At 35.7% G+C, this 20125-nt stretch overlaps 1 protein-coding gene across 3 annotated transcripts in view; it reads right to left on the minus strand.

Annotated features, from left to right (window-relative positions):
* Window positions 1–1935: 1935 nt before the first annotated feature.
* The window catches only part of LOC138912460 (inactive dipeptidyl peptidase 10), a 591726-nt gene continuing 573536 nt past the window's right edge, over window positions 1936–20125 (minus strand). Inside the window, exons 12-13 of one of the 3 annotated variants that reach the window (XM_070213361.1) lie at window positions 2226–2431; window positions 1936–2175 (exon numbers count right to left, since the gene is read on the minus strand). In XM_070213361.1, coding sequence (XP_070069462.1) covers window positions 2032–2175; window positions 2226–2431 — 350 coding nt within the window. In that variant the 3' untranslated portion in view covers window positions 1936–2031. The remainder of the gene's footprint in view (window positions 2176–2225; window positions 2432–20125) is intronic. The other 2 variants (XM_070213362.1, XM_070213363.1) reach the window with 2 other exon arrangements.

A 20125-nucleotide genomic window follows, 5' to 3' on the forward strand; every position in this document is an offset into this window, starting at 1 on the left:
ATTGGTGCTCATCCCTAAACCCGGCAAGATAACCGACGACGCATCCTCATACAGACCCCTATGTATGCTAAATACGATGGGAAAGATATTTGAGCGCATAATCTGCACCCACCTCGCAAAGAAGTTCGACGAACTCAGATCGTTGTCGTACCACCAGTTTGGATTCCGGAGGAAAGAAGTACCATTGACGCGATCCGAGCGGTCACCCAATTGGCTGCTAACGCAATTGAAGGAGAAAGGTGGCTAGGCGGCTCAAAAGAGTACTGCCTCGTCTGCACACTGTATGTTAAGAATGCCTTTAACTCAGCCAACTAGAACCTTGTCCTGCAACCGCTTCATCTTATGGGAATTTCGGACTACCTTACCGACCTCGTAGCGGACTACTTCAAGGACAGAGTGCTCACATACTCCTCTGACGTCGGTGAGCATGAGTACCAGGTAACAGGTGGAGTACCTCAAGGCTCAGTCCTGGGCCCGATTCTATGGAACGCCATGTACGACGGGATACTAAGGCAGGCACTACCCGTAGCATCCAGATCGACTGCATCCATTTCAAGGATGATGGCCAACACTCGAGGACCAAAACAGCACAGCAGAAGGTTCATAGCGACAGTGGTGACCTCGACCATCTTGTACGCTGCGCCCATATGGGCCGAAGCTTTGAAGACTGCAACATACAGTCGCCAGACGCTACGCACTGCGCATCACGAGCAGCTTCTGCACGGTATCCGAGGAAGCCGCGCTGGTAATAGCCGGTACAATACCAATAGACCTACTGGCGGCAGAACGAAGGACGAGGAGTACAGGAAGCAGGACCCAGTGCAGCAGTACGATTGAAGCTTGGCGAAGGAGGTGTACTAGTGCGGACACAGGATGGTGGACGCAAAGGTAAGTCCCCAGTCTCATCCCTTGGCTGCAGAGAAGGCATTAACAGGTAGACTTCTACCTCACTCAGATAATGTCCGGGCACGGATGTTTTAAAGCGTACCTGCACAGGTTCAAGCACGATCCAAACCCCTGCTGCGACCACTGCGGCACAGCAAGCATCGAAGACGCGGAGCACGCATTCTTCATCTGCCCCATATATGCGAGGAACCGATCCGAAGCGCAATCAAAGACCGAGCGTTTCCTGACTGTGGATAACGTGATCAACTGCATGCTGGAAAACCAGAAGAATTGGGATGCGGTAGCCAAAATGGCTCCCGGCATCCTGAAGGACTTAAAACGTCGAGAACAGAGTCGACGCATCGAGCCATAAGGACGAGTGGCAACATGACCGCCATCCGTCCCGCGAAGTATAGCTTTGAGGCAGTCCCGCGGGAACGGAACTCTTCAACCTCTTCCTCTTCTACCGTTCATACCTGTATATATCTTTGCTTTCCTAATAAAATAAAAATAGCTATATTTAAATTTAATATGTTATGCAAGCTAAGATTACACTGTGCAACAAAATTATTGTGTTATTCATTTACCTCAATGGAAGCCATAAAATAATATTCTCTTCGAATCCCAATTTTGAACTGTGTTTACCAACAAAATTCCTGACGCAAGTATTCTGAGAAAAACGACTTCATAGTTGAACAATTTCTGTTTTTGGTCAACTTTAAACCTTTTTTACAAGCGAACTGATTTTTGTTTTGTTATGCAGTCAAAACATTTTAAAATTGAAAACCTTTATCCTTAAAATTTTGTTTATAATTACTGAAAGCAAACATTCTAAATTTATTTTTAATTTGGGTGTTGAAGATAAAGGGTTGCACTTTTAAAATGTTCTGACTGCATAACAAAAGAAGAATATTTTCGCCTGAAAAATAATTTTAATGTTGGCCTAAAACAGTATTTTTCCAACTTTGAGGTACTTTTTCTCTGAATCCTTGCGTAGAGCAGCCTTTACGTATACGCACTTTAAAATGGCGTGTCGAAGCGAATACGATTTTATAGCATTTAGCGAGGCATATTTCTGATGTAAAAGAGTGTTATTAATGCGATATAGTTCTGTTATTGAATACATATTTTTATACAAAATATTTTTTATTCAGCTGGAACCATGCTTTGATCTACGTCTGGTTTTGTATCATCAGGGTCCAAGCTTAAGCATTCTGCAAAGTATTGCTCCATGGAAGAATATACGTGCTCCAGTACACCGTTTAATTCGTGTCCTTCATCTGCATAAGTCTAAAAAAATCGTCAGTAATTATACCATACTTGAATATTTTACATTTTACCTGATATCGAAACAGAATATTAGCATTTGTTAATGACTTAGCTAATTGCACTCCATGAACAAATGGGGAAGTTGTATCAGCAAGGCCGTGAATTAAAAAGTATGAATTTGATTTTATAAGACGTGCTCTCTGAGTGGCGTCTGCCTCAACATATCCTTTATAGTTTTCAGCGGGCACTCCCAATACCCGCTCAGTAAAAGCTGAATCTAAGAGAAGAATGTTGTTATTTAAGTGCGTAAATAAAACGTAATAGTCTAAAAGTCGGTACTCAGTACAAAAATAAAGTATGCTTTTCCATACTTTTCTGTCATATTTTTTAAACAGCTTGCTTTAAAGCAGAAAATGATCTTAACGTCAAGTTCAACTGGTTGAGATTTTTGGAGCACAACTGGTTCTTTATATTTTTGGGATCAAAATTATTTCTTGCCATATTAAATGAATATTAACATTTAATTCGAACTTGGGCTAAATAAAACAGTTATAAAACAAGAATGGAAGCAGTCCCCGACCACAAAAAATTGTCACTTTTGTCAAGAATATAGGCTTGTGTCTTTGCTAATTCTGTGTATTTGTTATTGTGAAAGTAACTATTTAATAAGTAGAATTGAACATTTTTTATGGTTGGGGACTGTTTGACAATTATAACAGTTGATTTTACCAAGTTTTTTTGGAAATTCAGAAAAATTTTAAAAACAATATTCCTATGGGTATAGTTGTTCCAACCGGTCGATTCCGACTTAAATACTACATGCAAAAGAAAGAAGACTTTTAGGAAAGTTTCATCCTGAGAGACTACTTTGCGTAGAAACAGACAGACGGACATGGCCAGATCGACTCGTCTAGTGATGCTGATGAAGTATATGGGCGGTTCTTTTACAAACCGAACACCTTTTATTGGCTCACATTTTTGATTTGCCTGAAACTTTTTTATTTTATTTATTATTTTTTTATGTTATGTAATTTATTAAACATTTTTAAATATTTATTTTTAAATTAAAAAAAAAATTAATTAAATTTTATAATTTTTTATTTTTATTAAATAAATTTTTTTAAAAACCTAAAAAAAAATATTTAAAAATGATTAATAAATTACATAATATAAAAAAATAATAAATAAAATAAATTAAAAATTATTGCTTATTAAATAGACGTTTAAATAAATAGTTGTAAGTTTTTAATTGATTAAAAAATGACTTTTTACTTTTTGGCATTCAGAAATTGTCAAAAAACTTAAAACTTAACTTTTAATCATTAACAATTGTTAAAGGACTAGTAAACAATGAGAAAACATAAATTCCATTAGGATCCGATAAGAGTGAGAGAGTAGATCTACTTGCTGCGACGTTTTTTCATAGAAAAAAGCCGAGGCCTTGCTAAAACAAATTCGATATTTTAAAAACTAAAAGTGGCTCCAACTTTTTACAAAAACCGATTGTAACTAACAATATGACGCAAGTATTAAAATAAAAAAAATTTTTTTTTTTGTGGGGGCAATAGTTAAAAATTTTTTTTAAATCTTATTTTGTTTTTATTTTAAGAAATTAAACAAATTTTTTTTTTAAGAAATTTTATTTTGAAAGGAGAGGTTTTAGAGGAATTAATGCAAAAGACATGAAGTCAATTGGATTCATATAACCGGAGATACAGATTTTCAATGAGAGGGTACTTTTTCAAATTTGATAATTTTTTGCACACTTAAAAAAATTCTAACTAGGAAAATATTTTTTTTTCGGTAGAATCCTGATACACGTGTTTACTTATTTTCCGAATAGTACGTGTAAAAAAAGTTTCAGGCAAATCAAAAACGTGAAATTTTTTTTTTGGCCAAATCAGAATACCTTTTCTTGGGTCACATTTTTGATTTGCCTGAAACTTTTTTTACGTGTACTATTCGGAAAATTAGTAAACACGTGTATCAGTATTTAACCAAAAAAAAAATATTTTTTTTAAAGAATTTTTTAAAAAATGTATTAAAATAAAAATACAAAATTATAAAATGTAATAAATTTTTTTAAAAAATAAAAAAAAAAAATATTTAAAAATGTTTAATAAATTATAAAAAAAAAATCAAAAAATTTTAAAATTGTTGTTTATTAAATGGACGGTTAAATAAAAATTTTAAGTTTTTAATCGATTAAAAAATGGCTTTTTACTTTTTGTCAATCAGAAATTGTCAAAACACTTAAAAGTTAACTTTTAATCATTAAAAGTTGTTTTAGGACTAGTAAACGATGTGAAAACATGAATTCCATAAGGATCCGATAAGAGTGAGAGAGTAGACCTACATGTTGCGACGTTTTTTCATAGAAAAAAGCCGAGGACTTGTTAAAACAAATTCGATATTTTAAAAACTGAACATGGCTCCACCTTTTGGACAAAACCCGATTGAAACTAACACAATGGCGCATATGTTAAATTAAAAAATAAATATTTTTTTTGGGTAACCCGTTAAAAAAATTTTCTAAAATCCTAATTTGTTTTTATTTTTAAGAAATTAAAAACTGATTTAAAAAAAAATGCAAATTTAATGCAAAAGACACGAAGTCAATCGGATTACTACAACCGGAGATGCAGATTTTCAATAAGAGGGTACTTTTTCAAAATTCAAGTTTTTTGGCAAACTAAAAAAATTCAAAAAAAATTCTTTTTTTTCGGCCAAATCCTGATACACGTGTTTACTAATTTTCCGAATAGTACACGTAAAAAAAGTTTCAAGCAAATCAAAAATGTGTAATTTTTTTTGGCCAAATCCGTTTGGTTTGTAAAAGAACCGCCCATATACTTTATTGGGTCGAAAACGTCTCATCCACTGCGTTACAAACTTCTGACTAAAATCGTTATACTCTCGCAAGGGTAAATTGAGAACGGAAGCTAACTTCGTCCAGCGGAAGTTTTAATACCCTTGCAGATTTCACGAATGAAAATTTGACTAGACCAGGTAACAAAAAAAATTGAAACTTGTCGAGTGACCCGACTATCAGATACCCGTTACTCAGCAAAAGGGAGTGCGAGAGAGATAGAGATATAACACTTTGATCGGGCATAACTTTTTAACAAATGGTCCGATTTGAAAAATTTCTTCCACATTTCGAAAGGTATAAATAAACATAAAAAAAATTGCATTAATACTTCTCCGAAATCTCTGGCACTTGGCTAAAAGAAACTTGCACTGCGTAGGAAGCCAAAGAATATATGTGGGTAATCCCAACTTTCTAGATTTGAATTTTCAAGATCTTAGGGTTCATACAGACAGACAGACAGACATGTCCATATCGCCTCGGCTAGTGCCCCAGATCAAGAGGATATATGCTTTATAGGGTCGGAAATGTTTCTTTCTCCCTGTTGCATACTTTTGCACGTTATAATTAGAAAATATTTTTGTAAATTTATTACCTTATTATTCCTATAGGAGCCATAGGATATAGACGTCCGATCAGAACGCGCTTTTAGGCTGATCAAGGTATGCATAACGAATGCTTTTACACTGCGCGAAAAATCTTCTGTTTTTGTAAATTATATCTAAATCTTCCAATCGGAGCTATAGGATATAGACGTCCGATCGGGGCGCTTTTCAAACTTGATCAGCGTTCACATGTTTTAGGACGACTGTGAAAGTCGCTAGCTTTTAAACTGAGCTAGAAATCGAAATTAAAACAGACGGATTGACGGATAGACTGACAAAAGGACTATATCGACACCCCTATTGATCCTGATTAAAAATATATATACCTTATGGGGTCGAAAATGTATCATCCACTGCGTTACAAACTTCTGATCAAAATTATAATACCCTCTGCAAGGGTATAAAAAGAGAGATATGCAGTCGTCAAAGCAACTGGCTCCATCTAGCGGCCATTTAATTTTTTGCACATTACTTTTTAATGGTTTGTCCCATTTTACCATTTTCTGTTTCATTTCTCTAGGTATTATAAAATAAACACTACCAAATGGCATTTAAACTTTTACAATATTTTAAAGATGGAAGCGACAGGCTTTTTTAAAAGTCCTTTAAAGCGACTGCGGGCGTATGAATGGGCGTGGAGCTCGGATAAAATACTCTTGCGCTGCGTAGGAAGCTTAATAATATGCGTGAATAATCCCAACCTTCTTTATAGCTTTAATAGTTTTCGAGATCTCAACGTTCATTTAGACAGACAGACAGACTCTACGAGTAACGGGTATATTGAAAGCCGCAAATTTGCCAATTATTTATTAGTATATATTTAGTTAGGTTAAGTTATGTATGATCCATAAAAACATATCCTCTTGTTCTTAAGAATTCGGGGTTTTTGAAAAATCAATGTAGAATAAAGGTTAAAATGGTGATTTAAGGCCATTGTCGACTGAAAAATAGTTAACTTGGACATAAATGTTCGATTTAAGGCCATACATTTTAAGGAATTAAAAGCATGAAAACTAGTCCACTACAAAACAAAACAAAAAAAAACTAGAAACAAATAATTTTTTATATTCGGAAGGAAATTACGATCTTGGTACTTATCAAAAGCTTACCCATATATGGGTATATTTAAAAAAAATAGTCTATAAACAATAATACTCATATTTTTATATTTTCAAAAAAATGTTTCTTAAATTAAATTTAATATTTTTGCCGTAAAGTAAAGAAAAATTGATTGTAATGATTTTTTAAATGGCGAAACCGTAGTAAGTAAAGTAACCATAGGCTCATTCCATGTAAAATAAACCAGGCTAATTTAAAAAAAAAACATTTCGGAATTAAGCTCTGATTTGAAAATTCACGCAGCATTTAAGACTCGTTTGAGTTATTTTAATATTTCGTATGCAACGTTGTGTAAAAGCTTAATAGCTTTTCTTAAAAAAAAAAAGATTTTTTTGCATTACAGTAATCATTTGGTGATGGCTATTCCATAGCCTTAAAGTTGGCTTTAAAGGCTTCAATGTATTTTTAGAAAAATCCAATCCAATTCTTTCCCCAAGATCAGAACTTATTTCTGGAGAGCAATCCGGAAATCAGAAGTCCAACCGTTTATCAGACTATATTCTTCCTACAATAAACTCTTATTCATTGCAGCCTACGTCAAACGATTTATTTATACTACTCGTCACAAAAAATTGGATAGACTCACCGGCCCTATTAAGGTATCTAAATTCCAACAGTCTAGTTTCTATCCAGACATAAAAAACTCAGCCAGCTTTTACCGTTTGTCGACGATCAGGGGCTCATGAGAGTTAAAAGCAGACTTAAGAACAGGGACCGAAAATAACAGTTATTTTATTATTTTTAATAGAAAAAATCATACGCTTAGGATAACACTAAAAATTTGAGAAAAAAAATATAAAGCCAATTTTTTGCGGCCTATTCATATATTCATATATATATATATATATATATATATGATATATTCATATATATTCATATCATATTGTTAACTTTTTTAAATTTGGTCATGAAGTAACTGTTATTTCAGACTTTTAAAATAAAAGTCAGAGAGTAAGAAAATCGTAAAAAATTTTGTAGTTTTTTTTTTTGCTAACCATTACTATATATTAGCGGACTCACCCCCAAAATTTGCGAAAAAATTATCCTCGATGGACCGCGATTTCTTAAGAACTTAAGTGCAAATTTGTAATTTGTAATTTGTAACTTAATTTCAAAGTTTCCGGTTTTGCTATAAAAAACAAGGGTGCTTTTCTCATATTTTCAATCAAAGTTGTTCACGCCAAAAGGGCGTTTAATTTCGGCAGGCAGTGTCGAGCGGCAGTTTTCTCCAGATCTCTACATCTCGCTCGCTCGCACTGCCCTTCGCTCTCCCTCTCCAACTCTCCCCAAGCCGCCGCCCAACATTTGGTCCTTCGAGCCGGATATTTCCGACCAGCGTTCAGCAGCAGCTACGGTGACTTGACCCGCTCCAGATAAGTGCTTTCCAATTCCTATTATTTGCTGGTCATACAGCCAGTTGTTCGAACCCCATTTCGTTCAACTTGTTGTATGATTTCTTGTTTAAATCCAAAAGAGATTTAATCCGACGCAACGGCATTTAATATATATATTCCAATATATCGCAATTCCTTTGTGCCCAACTTTCGTACACTCCAAATAATTTCGTTGCTATCCAAAAGTTTGCAAATCCGCAGTGAAAATGTATTAAAGTTACAAATAAATATATATGCCTAAAAACACGAAGTGTTTGTAAAACTGTGGCTGGGTACACAGTAAAAGTTTACGATTTTTAAAAGGGCACTCTGCATTTTTTACTGTGTTCCAGCTGCGTGTATATATTTAAACGTAAATATTCTAATACAGTCCACTTATACTACTCTGCATTTCTAAATTAATTACAAGACCCTAATAATACATACGTATCACACGGCCATTATTACATATATCCTATAAACTGTCCATAAACTACATTTTTCCGAATGTGTGTAAAAAATATATAATCCAGCCACAGTGAACATTTTCAATTTAAAGTGATCCTCCGAAATTGGCAGCTTTGTGTTTACTGTGTTCCTGCTGCGTGCATATATTTTTTACATAAATATTAAAATACAGTCCACTCCATCCAAATACATTTTAGAGCTAATTGTTTCAATAAGTTCCCGCAAATATATTTTGCATTTCGAAACTATTCCGCTATTCGTAATCGAAGTCTCCACAATTCCCGCAATCAGTGCCCTCATTTTATCCAGCTGTACATACATACAGACGTACATACCGAACGTACTTCTACATATTCAGCAGCGCACCGTGGTTCAGGGATATCCAGAAAATTAAAATATATTATTTTTATACCCTTGTAGAGGGTATTATAATTTCAGTCAGATGTTTGCAACGCAGTGAAGGAGACGTTTCCGACCACATAAAGTATATATATTCTTGATCAGCACCAATAGCCGAGTCTATCTAGCCATGTCCGTCTGTCCGTCTGTCTGTCTGTCCGTCTGTCAGTTTCTATGCTAGTCTCTCAGTTTTAAAGCTATCGCGATGAAACTTTCCCGAAAGTCTTCTTTCTATTGCAGGTAGTACATATGTCGGAGCGAGCCGGATCGGACCACTATATCTTAAGGCTCCCATAGGAATATTCAAACAAATATAAGAAAATTCATTGTAACTTTGTAGAAAGTAGGCTTTTTGATTCTTGACTACCTAAAAACAAAATTTAAATAAATAGGCACGCTGAATCTGGAATCCCTGGAACTGCACCGAGTGAGCATTCTTTTATCTGCAAGGGTATATAAGCTTCGGCTGACCGAAGGTAGCTTCCTTTCTTGTTTTTTTCAAATTTATTTCAACAAAAATTCGAACTAACTAATAAAGTTAGAAAATCAATATATGCATCCATGAGTGTCAGTGTGACCATATACTAACATATTACTGTTAATTATATTATTTTTATTAATATATTTTTGCGCCAACTTAAATTATTTCTTAAAATTAAAATTACGGTTCCATTAAAGCTCCAAAATACACTCCAGTGTGACCGTATATCTTACGGATTTTCTTTCGGTTCCTAAATTCCAAATTGTCTATAAATTTCAATACTATGTTTGAAATGGCATCCTTAGCTAAATCCGCTCTTAATAAATTTATTGCTACAGCTGACACTCTCAGCCATTTTGAAGCCACATTAAATGTTCCCGGTGCATCCACACCAACCAGAGTTGTTCCCAATGAAATACTTTTGTAATGAAATTGTAATTTCATTATCATTAAAAAAAAGTAATGCTAATGAAATCGGGTTTCATTATAATTCAAAAAAGTAATGCTTAATAATGAATTACTTTCAAAAAAGTAATGCCAATGAAATTTGAATTCATTAGGGGAGTGTAGGGTAAGGTGACGAACGATTCGTTTTTTGAATGTAACTTTTGTAAAAATCAATATTTTTCAAAAGTGTAAACGCAGAAAGTTGCTTACATCTACTGAGCATATCCCTGTAAAATTCGAAATTCGAAATTCCAATGCAGCTAAATCCCACAGCGTTTGGCGTGAACCCTACTTTTTTTGCACTTTCAAAAGTTGTAGGGTAATGTGACGAACGATTTGTTCTTTAATGTAACTTCTCCAAAAATCAATATTTTTTAAAAGTGTAAAAGCAGAAAGTTGCTTACATTTACTGAGCATATTTCTAAAAAAATTTGGATTCGAAATTTCAACGTAGCCAAATCCCACAGCGTTAGGTGTAAACCATCCTTTTTACAAACAAAAAAATACATTTTTTTATATATTATTTACAGAAAGGTTATTTTCGATACGGAAAAGAAAAAAGTAATAAGATAATACCCAAACTTACAAAAAAAAAATGGTCAAAGTGTACATTTTTTTTTAAATTAAATAAACTGACGTCACTATTAAAATCAACAATAAAACTGCAGCAGTAAATGTTATCTGGTATTATTATATTTTTTTTACAAATAATCAACGATAACAGTTAAAATTCTTGAATAAAAAAAGTTCGTCACAATACCCTACAAAAAGTTCGTCACGATACCCTACAAGGTAGACTTGGAGCAAAAACGGTGTCACTCTCAAACGGCACAAAAGAAAAAAACGCGAGGTACCAAAAACTGTTGATAAAGATCTCATGTATACGTGCATATATTTGCCTGATTTTATTTTCCACTCATCTTTGCTCTGGCACTGCTGAAACACAAGTAAATTGAATGGGTTTGCTAGTTTGCGCACCACATTTTTATCGAAAATTACCTCACGAACAAATTACGGGACTTCTTATTAATATTACTGTAAATACATTGTCGACACGATAAGGGGAGACGACTACATTTATTTGGAATTTTTGTCGTGACGTCATATATGAGATTCGACGAGTTCGTCACATTACCCTACTCGTCAAATTACCCTACACTCCCCTATAAATAAGACATATTAAATTAAATAGACTACAATATACAAAGGATGTAATTAGAATGGAAACTCGCGTAATAATAACTGTCAATAACAGATTATGTAAAACTATGTTGTTAATTTGTATTTATGAGCCATATTAAATCTCAGTACATGCATGCCATATTAGGCATATTAATATGTTAGAATTAATTAACTGAAAGGCTTTTTATACCCGTTACTTGTAGAGTAAAAGGGTATATTGTATTCGTGCAAAAGTATGTAACAGCTAGAAGGAAGCGTTTCCGACCCCATAAAGTATATATATTCTTGATATTCCAGCCATGTCCGTCTGTCTGTCCTTCTGTCTGACCGTCTGTCTGTCTGTATGAACGCTGAGATCTCGGAGACTACAAAAGCTAGAAGGTAGAAGGTCCATCTCCCTCGCACTCCCTTTAGCTGAGTGACTGGTATTAGATAGTCGGGACACCAACCCGACTATAGCGTTCTCTTTTGTTTTATATTAATTAATCATTTCATGAATACCTGACAACTTACATATAACTAAAATTAGAAAGTTAATAGGGGAGTGTAGGGTAAGGTGACGAACGATTCGTTTTTTGAATGTAACTTTTCTAAAAATCAATATTTTTCAAAAGTGTAAGCGCAGAAAGTTGTTTACATCTACTGAGCATATCCTGTAAAATTCGAAATTCCAATGCAGCTAAATCCCACAGCGTTTGGCGTGAACCCTTCTTTTTTTGCACTTTCAAAAGTTGTAGGGTAATGTGACGAACGATTTGTTCTTTAATGTAACTTCTCCAAAAATCAATATTTTTATACCCGTTACTCGTAGAGTAAAAGGGTATACTAGATTCGTGCAAAAGTATGTAACAGGTAGAAGGAAGCGTTTCCGACCCCATAAAGTATATATATTCTTGATCAGGATCGCTAGCCGAGTCGATCTAGCCATGTCCGTCTGTCCGTCTGTCTGTCTGTCTGTCTGTCTGTCTGTCCGTATGAACGCTGAGATCTCGGAAACTATAAAAGCTAGAAGATTGGCATTTTGCACGCAAATTCTAGGAGCTCCTACGCAGCGCAAGTTTGTTTCAAAAAGGTGCCACGCCCCCTCTAACGCCCACAAGCCCCCTCTAACGCCCACAGTTTTAAAGCTATTATGAAAATAGTAACTGATATGTATTCGCTTTGTCAATACCTATCGATTGGCCAAGTAAAAAATTGCCACGCCCACTCTAACGCCCACAAACCCAATAAACGCCTTAACCTGGCCAGCGCCTACATTTCCGCCTTTCATGCCCAATAGTACCAATATCTGGCGGTAGATGAAGCAATACAATATACACTAGCGCCATCTAGGAAATGGCATTGGAAAAAATCTGCCTTTTTTTCTGTGGTCACTCTAATTCACATTATGTTAATGCAAATTTTAAATTATTTGAAATGCGGCGCGCATTTTGTCACTTTTTGCTTGTATACGTTTTTCACAAGTGCATTCACCTGCGCTACAGAGAGACGGAAGATGTGCTAGGCAGAATTGAAAGTTCTAGAAAGCGTCTTTTAGAAAGAGATCCCTGGGTAAAAATCGAGCGGCGAAAAACATATAAGAAGGCATATTTCTATTAAGTTGTTTAGCTGAGTAATGGGTATCTAATAGTCGAGGCACTCGACTATAGCGTTCTCTCTTGTTTAAAAGTGTAAAAGCAGAAAGTTACTTACATTTACTGAGCATATTTCTAAAAAAATTTGGGTTCGAAATTTCAACGTAGCCAAATCCCACAGCGTTTGGTGTAAACCAAACCAAAAAATTTGTTTATATATTATTTACGGAAAGGTTATTTTCGATACGGAAAAGAAAGAAGTAATAAGATAATACCCAAACTTACAAAAAAAAAATTGTCAAAGTGCAAATTTTTTTAAAATTAAATTAAACTGACGTCACTATTAAAAACAACAACCAAACTGCAGCAGTAAATGTTATCTGGTATTATTATATTTTTTTTACAAATAATCAACGATAACAGTTAAAATTCTTGAATAAAAAAAGTTCGTCACAATACCCTACAAAAAGTTCGTCACGATACCCTACAAGGTAGACTTGGAGCAAAAACGTTGTCACTCTCAAACGGCGCAAAAGAAAAAAACGCGAGGTACCAAAAACTAAAGATCTCATGTATACGTGCATATATTTGCCTGATTTTATTTTCCACTCATCTTTGCTCTGGCACTGCTGAAACACAAGTAAATTGAATGGGTTTGCTAGTTTGCGCACCACATTTTTAGCGAAAATTACCTCACGAACAAATTACGGGACTTCTTATTAATATTACTGTAAATACATTGTCGACACGATAAGGGGAGACGACTACATTTATTTGGAATTTTTGTCGTGACGTCATATATGAGATTCGACGAGTTCGTCACATTACCCTACTCGTCAAATTACCCTACACTCCCCTACTTTAAAAAAAGTAATCCCAATGAAATATCATTGCATTACTTTTCAAAAGAATAATGCCAATGAAAAAATATTACATTACATTTGAAAAATTTCAATTCTAATGCTTATTTTTCAGTAAAAATAATAATGGTAATTGAACATTTTCTAAATAAAATATCAGCCCTTTTTAAATGAACGTAGCTTTGTGACTTCTTAAAGGAAATAAAGCTGAAGCTATGCCTAATTTAATTTCGTTTATTGGGCCTTTTCAAGAATTCGCGCTTTTTTATATCCATCTCTTAATTGTCCCATAACATTGAATCACAATTTTTATAGCCAATCCTCTGCTGTTTTTGGATATCCACTTCAAAAGTTCCCAATAAAACATAGGATCCTCCTCTAAAGAATTCTAATAAACGAAATTAAATTAAGCAGAGCTTCAGCTTTATTTCCTATAAGAAGTAGAGACCTGCACGAGTAAGTAAAAATATACTCGATTACTACTCGGCGATGACGATTCCAACTGTCAAATCTGGCATCGTAGAATCGTGGGCATCGGCATCGTTTTACTCATATCTGACTCGTGTTTTTTTTTATTAAAGAAAATCAACCAAAATTCTTGTCAGAAAAAGAGAAACCAATGTAGACCAAGATATTACAATTGTTAGTCCTATCCACCTAAGACCATAAATTAACTCTTTAACAATATGAGACCGCGAATTCTTTGGAAGAAGAGGATTTTTTTTTATGTTTTACCGTCTAGGAAGCCGACATACATACACGAAATCTTGACCAAAATAAGACCGCGAATTCTTTGAAAGAAGAAGAGCCATTAGAGAACCATATCCATAACAAAAAATTTTCTTGCAAATTCTTTAGAAGAAGAGGAAATTTCAATAAAATGTATTTTGAAATGTCAAATTGGAAATTTGTTGGCGATGCTACGATGCTACTCGTACGATTCTACGATGCCGAGTATACTCGGCATCTTCTGACACGATTACATGATTACAAAATATAATCGTGGCATCGCCAACTTGATTACTTTTACTCGTGGAATCGGCATCGGCATCGTATCGTGCAGGTCTCTAATAAGAAGTCACATTTAAAAAGGTCTGATATTTTCTATTTATTTAGAAAATGTTCAATTACCATTATTATTTTTACTGAAAAATAAGCATTAGAATTGAATTTTTCAAGTGTAATGAAATATTTTTCCATTATGCGGTTATTCCACTACATCGTTCGGATCATTCATTAGTACAATTTTTTCTCAGCCCATACGATTTTACGTAGGTGCGAGCAAGATCCGATTTACTGTAGCTCTAATAAATGAGCAAAATTGTACTTTTTAGATTCAATTTTGCTCATACAAAAAAAAATAAAATGGTGGCCTTCGGTTTTTAAAATTTTGCTCATTAATTGCTCATTGCAGCTGACATATATCTGTCTTGCTCGCACCTACGTAAAATCGTATAGGCTGAGAAAAAATTGTTCTAATGAATGAGCCGACCAATGTAGTGGAATAACCGCATTAGCATTACTTTTACCAGAAGTAATGAATTATTTTTTCATTGGCATTATTTTTTTGAAAAGTAATGCAATGCTATTCAATTGCCATTACTTTTTCAAAAAATAATGAACTGAATTTTCATTAGCATTACTTTTTAAAAAATATTTAATTATTTAGCATTATTTTTCTAATGATAATGAAAAAGTAATGATAATGCTTATATACACAACACTGACACCAACCTTATCCGCCTGCAAAATCCGTAGGGAGCACGTCAGCTCCTTATGGCAAAAGGTAAAGGAGGCATACGACACATGCTCCGAATGCATTGTGGCTGCAGGCGAGAGCGCCACAGACGCCAAATCCATTCTTAAAGCGAAATACAACGAAACGTACGATGTATACGAAAAGTTCGCCGCTCAGATTCTCGAGCAAATCGAAATCCAACAGGGCTCCTCCCAAGTATCTCAAGCTCCAGTAACTCCGTCCCAAAGTTCGAGATCTTATGGCTGTCGACTCCCTCCTATCGAAACAGAGGTTTTCTCGGGCGATTATCTTCGCTGGCCGACTTTCCGGGACCTTTTCAAGGCGATATATATAGACAATCCTAGTCTCACTTCCGTTGAAAAGTTAATCAAGTCATTTAAATTCAAAAACACACTCACCAATGAAGGCTTTCGCTCAGCTTGGCCAAATCTCACTGAGCGTTTCGAAAATAAGCGATTGCAGGTTAACAGCCACCTTAAATCCTTTTTCAATGTGCAATCCATAGCACAAGAGTCTGGAGCAGCCTTAAAGGAACTTCAGCACACCATTCAAGGTTGCCTAACGTCCCTACAAATTTCCGGCATTAACATTGAGAATTGGGACCCTCTCCTCGTTTACATGTGCTCCACAAAGCTTCCGAAGCTCACGCTCTCATTATGGAGGCAATCCATCCAAAATAAAGCCGAAACTCCCACTTGGCTCGAGCTTAATTCCTTGTTAACTAACCGCCATCGAACTCTAGAGGCCGTCAATAGCATCCGGCCTGCTAATTTACTTCAAGTCCAGTCCAAAGCCACAAATGCATTGGCAGAACTTCCAAAAATAAATTCATTTTCCACGAGGGTACTTCCAACACCCAAAGGCTGCGATCTGTGTTTAAAGGAAAAACACCCCATTCGTATATGTCCACGCTTTCTCCAAATGCGGTTAAATAATCGTTCAGCCTACATCCAAGATAAACAGCTATGTTCCAGCTGCTTTGCAAGCAGCCATAAATTGCAGGATTGCACAAGCCCTAACACTTGTTTCACTTGCCAAAGTCGGCATCATACGCTGTTGCTTCCACGCAACAATTCTACAATGACTTCGATTCCATCCAAACCTCCAGGGCCAGTATCGGCCTCAATCCCATACAGAATTTCGTCCTTCTCAGCGCGTGTTTCCAACGCGTGTGGGTCTAATAGAATTTCCGATCCGGACGCGATTATAAGGGTCTTTCCTACAAAGAAATCCGACTATTGGGTTCCATATCCCGCCTTGGATGGCAGACGTTCCCGAGGTATTACATCCTACCAATGCCGAGTCTGCCAAAAGATCCATCCGCTACGGAAATGCCACCGCTTTCTGCGGCTTAGTGCCGAGAAACGGCTCCAGAAAGTACGTATCCACAGGTACTGTTCCAATTGCTTGGCCCACGATCATTCCGAGGACTCCTGCCGCAGTGATGACCACTGCCGCAAGTGTGGAAAGGGCCACCACACTCTACTTCATAAGGAAGGCCGATCTTCGCTTTAATCATGTTCCTGAGTCTACTCTACTGAGGGTCTTGCTACGGTGGTCCTCGCAAGGGGGGGGGGGGGGGGGGGGGGGAGAATGTTCACGCCAAAAGGGCGTTTCATTTCGGCAGGCAGTGTCGAGCGGCAGTTTTCTCCAGATCTCCACATCTCACTCGCTCGCACTGCCCTTCGCTCTTCCTCTCCAACTCTCCCCCAAGCCGCCGCACAGTGGCGCCTTGGGCCAAAAAACGTGCAATAAATCACTTTTTCGACTTTGTCCTAGAAAGTTGTGACCCATACCAATCGACAGGTAATTGATCCACTATTACAAATATGTAACCCTTTTTCAAATCAAAAAATTTTTGTAAAAGATATGAATTTTCAAAGTTGAACAATTTTTCACTTAAAAAAAACACACCGTTTTTAGGTAATTTTTCGCACTTCCGGGGGGTTTTTCTTAAAAACTAGGTATCGAATCGCTTTGCTTCTTTTTTCCACGGATTGGTGTGTTAGTTAAGAGTAAAAAAAGTAAAACATATTGCAGTTTGCCATGCGCATCTCTTAGTTATGAGTTATTTGCGAAACGTCCATTTTTTCCATATTTTTCAACTTTGATGGAAAATAAAAAAAAACTATTTAATACTATTTTTTTATACTTCCGTAAAACGTTATTTGGACTTTCTTCTTGATATTACGAAAGTTGTAGCTGCGTCCGCCTGCGTCCGCGGTTTTAAGAGCCAAAAAGGGGAAAAAAGTCATGGTCCAAGAAATTGCATATGGCGCTACCTTGTGAAATGACCATCTCTATTCATGGGAAACGTTTTTTATGTTATTATTGATTGTCAAATGGGGATTTTATTTTACAATTTTTATATGTTTTGCCTGGCAATTAGTTATCAAAAATATTGAAAAACCGAGGCGTTACCTTCAGGTAGTATGCAAAGGTAAATTATGCAGGTACATATAGTAGTATGTAGAATCAAAACAACATATAACTGTCCTCTGATTTAGCAGGTGCATACAGGTAGGCATTCATTGACAGAAAAATATAAGCTTGCAGTCTCCTACAGGTAGGCTGGAATTTAATTTGAACACCCGCAAAAAAATTGCGTAAGGTTGGCGTTTCACTTTTTAAGGCGTTTGATAAACTCTTTACCTGTTTGTACCTATCAGGTAATACCTCACACTATATATTGCATTGTAGGCTTAATCCCTGGATTAGTCTATGACTGAAAGTTGACGAGACACGTTCTTTGTATTCTCCTTATTTTTTAGTTAAAAATGGCTATAAAACAACTCAAAATTATATGAACTGTTTAGGTCAACAACTACCTATTCGGAGTTCAAAGAAGCTGTTATAGAAGAACTAAAACAGAGCAACGAAAATATATTACACACTCTTAATCTGACATATGCAAGCATTAAATTGAAATGGACGAATGTCAGCCGCAACGCAGGGAGGTTTGCAATGAAATACGAGGACTGGCTCAATGACGAAACTATCCTGGATATACCGGCCGAGGAAGAGCCCACCACATCAACAGGTCGTGGAAGAGGAAGACCATCTAAAAGTATGGAGGATTGTCAGGAACGCACAAGGAAAAGAAAACTGAAAGATGCAACTGATGATTTAACCACGGAAAATGTTTCCGAAGCGCTTTCTTTAAAATATAAAAAGGACAATGAAAAAGTGAGAGCGCAGATTATAGAATCGGTTGCTGAGGCAAGTCCGCCTCGACTTATAAGGATTAAGGAAAGCATTCCCACGCCTCCGAATGGACTTATTAAGAAGTATGGCTTGGAAGAGGCATTGGCTTTATTTATGGACTTAGAACTTTCAAAAGAAAAGTATGAGATATTACGGAAATCTTTACTGCGGCACGGAGTCGACCTTTTACCCGGATACAAGTATATTTCAAAAGCAAAGGAAAGTTCACGACCACCCAATACGGAATTTACGGAAGTATCTGCGAAAACCAATTTCCAGGATCTTATGAATCACACAGCAAAACGAATTCTGGAAAGTCTTCCTGTAAATGAGATGGAAAATCTTCCGGAAAAACTGACACTGATCAGTAAATGGGGCTGCGATGGATCATCTGGACAAAGCGTTTATAAACAAAGGATATCTTCCGATGACCCTACAGTATCGGACGGAAATATGTTTATGGCATCCGTTGTTCCCTTGAGAATTAAATCTGATGAGTTTGAATATTGGAAAAACCCTCGTCCGTCATCAGTACATTATTGCCGACCAATTATGTTTCAATTCGCAAGGGAATCACCGGAACTGATAAAAGACACTGTGAATGACATTAAAGAACAAATTCGCAAGATAAAGCCCGTAAAACTGGAAATTAGTGAAGGAAAATATGTTAAATGTTACTATGAATTTCACCTGACCATGGTTGACGGAAAAGTCGTTAATGAACTGACAAATACTAAGTCAACGAAGTCATGCCCAATCTGCAAAAGGACGCAAAAGAATTTTGGAAAAGATTTGAACGATTCTACAGATGAGGAAAATTATGAATATGGAATTTCACCCTTACATGCTCGGATAAGGTGTATGGAGTTCTTGCTGAAACTAGCGTATATTATTCCAAACGAAAATGAACACTTTGAAGAAAACACATCAAATAAGGATAAGGAAAGCATCAGAAAGAAGAGAATACAGAACGATTTTTTCAAGGAAGTTGGATTAAAAGTAGATTTCCCTAAATACGGATACGGAAACTCAAATAATGGAAATACTTCGAGGAGATTTTTTGAACAACATGAAGTTGTTACTCGAATCACTGGAATTAACAATGAAATAGTTAAAAGGTTGGGAACCATCTTAAATGTTTTAAACTGCAAGGAAAAGGTTAACTCTACAAAATATGGAGAATATGCCTCAAAAACGGCATCACTTTTAGAGGAATTGTATCCACAAAAGAAATTGACCCCGACAGTCCATAAGATATTGGCGCATGGAAAAGAAATAATCGAATACCAGTGTTTGCCAATTGGAGAGCTTTCCGAAGAAGCGCAGGAATCGCTAAACAAATTTTATAAAAAATACAGATTGCTGAATACATTTAAGACATCAAGAATGAGGGAAATTGAGGATCTGTTCAATATGTTGGCTGCATCTTCTGATCCTCTAATTTCCTCATTGCGGCATGTTAAGTCAAGAAAAGAGTTAGAATCTAGTAATTATAGTCCAGAAATGTTAAGTCTATTGGATTTACCAAGTTTACCAAATTGTGACCATTATTTCAAAAAACATGAAATATAAAAATTTTTATTTTTAAAAAAAAACTTTAATTTTTTTCTTTTTGTTTTTTTAGTTTTTAA

Source organism: Drosophila takahashii, chromosome 2R (genome assembly GCF_030179915.1).
Source record: "Drosophila takahashii strain IR98-3 E-12201 chromosome 2R, DtakHiC1v2, whole genome shotgun sequence".
Lineage (NCBI taxonomy): Eukaryota > Metazoa > Arthropoda > Insecta > Diptera > Drosophilidae > Drosophila > Drosophila takahashii.